Source organism: Egretta garzetta, unplaced genomic scaffold, assembly GCF_000687185.1.
Source record: "Egretta garzetta isolate BGI_Z169 unplaced genomic scaffold, ASM68718v1 scaffold452, whole genome shotgun sequence".
In the NCBI taxonomy this organism is placed as follows: domain Eukaryota; kingdom Metazoa; phylum Chordata; class Aves; order Pelecaniformes; family Ardeidae; genus Egretta; species Egretta garzetta.
The window spans coordinates 441,506-445,346 of NW_009258796.1; the positions used below are offsets into that span (position 1 = coordinate 441,506).

Below are 3,841 nucleotides of genomic sequence, written 5' to 3' on the forward strand. Positions count from 1 at the left end.
ACCCCGGCCGGATGCCCGCGGTGGGGTCCGGCGGACGGAGCCGGGTAACGCACACAGAGGTATCGGCCGGTTCCAGTTCTATTGGAGATTTCCTTGGATTATTTAATTCTGTAAATAAAAAAGTTAGACACCTTGTTTCATATGCATTTTTTTTTCCCAACAGCAGCCCGAAGCGCCCCCGCTGAGGTCTGTAGTGCTGCAGCACGCCGCGTTTCACAGCACAGTATTTGATGTCTCTTTCCAATCTTCGAATCGAGGTTATAGTTTCTGCTGACTTTGGCAGTTGGTGTTAGAAATTCCCCAAGGCTGCCAGTTATTCCAGCAGGGCACTGAAGTGCTAGGAAAGCACTTCCAAATGTTGCTGTTAATGGTTATAAAAAGGTACTGGAAAAATGGGCACACTTCTGCCCATCCCCACCAGGCTCTTGCCTTGCCTTACAGCCTCCACCCTTGCTCAGACTCAGCCCTTGTCTAAGCCCTCCCCTCACTGCAGAAAACACCTGACTGGTCTGAGGCTTGTCGGAGGTTGTCCAGGACTTGTCACAAGGCTTTTCCGACTGTGGGAGGCTCAAAATCGGCATCAGTCTTCACGTAGAAGTGTCCAAGTGTCAGGAAAAAAGCTGACAGTCAAGTATTGAAGGCGATAATACCGAGCACAGGAAGAACGAGCTATCAGCAACCGTCTTGAAAGGCCGGGATCCCGCTGCAGTTCTCTGCCCCCGCAGTCCCTGAGCTGGACCGAGGGCTTGTGAGCCCATCGCTACCAGTCTGGATGCGTCCCCTAAAGCAAAAGCTTCCCGTCCGCAGCCTGAGGAACCCACAAAGCCATCAGGCAGCACAAAGGCTCCACAAGGTGCGGGCGGGCACACAGCCTGCAGAACCATCTCGCCAGAACAAAGGGTTAAGAGGAACGTGGCTTTCTGTAGCAGGATGCTGTCTCCAGCCGAAACCACGTGCTTCGGACTCAATGCCCATGCAGGGAAAAGGCACAAAGGGCCAGCAATGCCTCATTTTTCCTGGGTTTGATCTCGGCCCTGAGGATTCAGCCAACATGGATTCACAGCCGCCAAGCCGGCGAGCTGCGACAGCCTCTCTCCGGAGGACACACAACAGGGGGGGACCGCCCAGGGATCAGAACGTGATCCCCAACTTCTGCTGACACAACGGGAACCTTTTAATGTGAAGAGCTGCGAGCTGAGCTGCTGGAAGCTGCTGCCCAGCCAGCCACAGCTGCCCGGACGCGAGGCAAAGAGCAGGCAGAGGAATGGAAATGGCTTGAGCCTGCCCGGGGCGTGGGGCAGGTTCGTGTGTGCTGTGACAGCTCCACACGGTGTGCGAGGGGACAGGAGCACCTCTGGGGACTCCAGGCAGGGCAGCTGTGCAGTCCTGCAGGTCACTCTGGGGACTGACGATCCCCCCCAGCACAGATCTGCCCCGGACGCGAGGCAAAGAGCAGGCAGAGGAATGGAAATGGCTTGAGCCTGCCCGGGGCGTGGGGCAGGTTCGTGTGTGCTGTGACAGCTCCACACGGTGTGCGAGGGGACAGGAGCACCTCTGGGGACTCCAGGCAGGGCAGCTGTGCAGTCCTGCAGGTCACTCTGGGGACTGACGATCCCCCCCAGCACAGATCTGCCTGCTTGCCCCACTCCACCAACTGAGCACCAACAAATTTGTTGCAGGCATGGCTGTAACTGGAAGCAGCGTTTGTGCTGAAAAACGCAGCTCTTTGGTATGAGGCTCCTTTAAGGGAGTTGCAGGAAGGAATTGAAAAAAAAAAAGGGGGGGAAAAAAAAAAAATAAAAAAGAGAAGTGGGGTGGTTACCAAAGCTGCTAACCACAGTGCCAGGGAGCCTCGGAGGGCACCAGGACAGCCCCGCGTCACAGGCCCGACGCAGCCTGCCTCCAGACTTCCTCACCCGCGATGTAGGTGGCTTGCACGTACAGCCCATCATTCAGCATCAGGAAATCTGCATCGGACAAGAGAGAAGGAAGCGGCCGTCAGATAACGGGAGCAGCTGAAGCTGGCTGGGAGGAGCTGGGCTCTGTGGGGAAGAGCTTCCCCCCACCAGAGACAGCCGCAGGACAGCAGTGCGGGGCCGTCCTTGCCACGGTGGCTCTGCTCCATGCTTGGCTGAGATGGGGGGGTGTCTCTCCAAAGGGCTCATGAAAAACCTCCAGCATCCAAGAGAAAAAACACTGGAGCAAAAGACTGGAGCAAATCCCAGGGAGCGCGAATCTCCCTGCAGCTCCCACGGAAGCAGGGGATGAAGATGCGTTCGCAGCAGCCCCTGCTTTGCTCCAGCACCCGGGAGCCCTCACGCTGTCATCCCCAAACCAGTACCTGCCGTCCCCATACCAGTACCTGCGTCGGAGTCATAATCTAGTGTCCCTTTTTTGTGTTCAATCCCCAGGAGCTGGGCGGGATGCAGAGACGCTGCCTCCAACGCGGTCTCTACCGAGCACCCTTGGACAGAGAAGGGGGAGGCGTTAGGGCAGCAAACAGCCCCATTGCCAGAGCAGCCCAAACCCCCTGGCTAAGGCAGCTGCCAGCCCGGCAGGGACCCGAACCGGAACACCCTCACCACAGCCGTATGGAGCTGGGGAGGAGAAACTTCCCTGCGGGGGGCAGTGGGAAGAGAACTGAACACCTGGGGTATGGGGAGGGGAAAATCGTTCACCTTTGTGAGAAAAGAGCAGGAGAGTTCACCTCTCGTTAGTGCTATGGGTTAAAATGAAACCTCCCCTCAAAAAGTTGCTCATCCGAGGCCAGTGCCGCTGATCCCAGCCCTTCTCATCATGTCTCGGGCAAGAGGGAACGTTCCCTGGTAGAGCGGACACAGCTGGCAAGAGCGAGACCTCTTCCCGCGTCAAACGTAGGGAGCCACAGCTTGTGGACGAGGCTCGCTTACCTGTGGCTTCCTGGAAGTGTCGCACACACGTGTCCATGGTCGCCACGCTGCCGCTCAGGGTCTTCGTGCCTGGGAGAGGAACGGGATGGCTCTGAGCAGGTCCCACAGGCAAGGAGAAGGGGGCAGTGGGGAGGTGTAACGTGACCAAAAGGGGTAGAAATCCTGGGTCGCGAGAGGAGTGAGTTGAAGGGCCCGCGGCTGCGAGCGACAGAGCGAGGCGGGAGGGCGCCCGTGCTGCAGGGCAGGGAGAGGTCCCGGGGGTCTGCCTGCAGCTCCAGCCTAAGACCAGCCAGAGCGGGTGAAACTCCAGCTCACAACGCAGGCCCTGCTGCCAGGACAGAGGAAGGGAACGGAGAAAGGAATGATCCTTCCTCGAACTATCTTCCCAGTCTCCAACTGCTTGCAGTTCAGGGAAATTTGTTAGCAAGAAGGGGTGGTGGTAAAGACGAGGGACCCCACTGGAACCTCTAGCACCCGTGACATTAGGCAGCAAGGGGTTGGGGACAGCTAAAAATTGACAGATTCCTCCTCGCTCCACCGAGACGGGGCAATCCCTCTCTTCACGAGGTGCCTCATTTTCCCCAGGGCCCAGTCGCTGTGACCCGTTACCCGATGGGCACCAGAACCCACGAGGGTGGCACAGCCACAGGCACCGCCAGGCGTGCCGAGCTCTCTGGGAACGGACGCGAGCGGCAGCGCTGCCCCAGCTCTTTTGCAGGACGGCACCTACCTGCAATGTAGGTGTTCAGCCCATCGATCTCCACCACCTGCTGACCCAGCGTGTGCCGGCCTGGGGCCAGCCCCATGCCAGCGATCGCATCCGTCACCAGCACCAGGCCTGAGGAACGCGAGGGAAGAGGCTGCGTTAGCTTTGCCGCTGACCTTGCTGCAGCTCCCCCCCACCCTGGTCCTCCCAGAGAGGGGCCACCGCC

The 3,841-nt window shown here is 58.7% G+C and overlaps 1 protein-coding gene across 1 annotated transcript in view; it reads right to left on the reverse strand.

The window, feature by feature from the left end:
- Positions 1-1,447: 1,447 nt before the first annotated feature.
- Positions 1,448-3,841, reverse strand: part of AMDHD2 (amidohydrolase domain containing 2) — a gene marked incomplete at its 5' end in the record, with an annotated part of 6,411 nt that continues 4,017 nt past the window's right edge. The window contains 4 exons of the mRNA XM_035889347.1: positions 1,448-1,967; positions 2,363-2,464; positions 2,910-2,978; positions 3,640-3,813. Coding sequence (XP_035745240.1) covers positions 1,879-1,967; positions 2,363-2,464; positions 2,910-2,978; positions 3,640-3,813 — 434 coding nt within the window. The remainder of the gene's footprint in view (positions 1,968-2,362; positions 2,465-2,909; positions 2,979-3,639; positions 3,814-3,841) is intronic.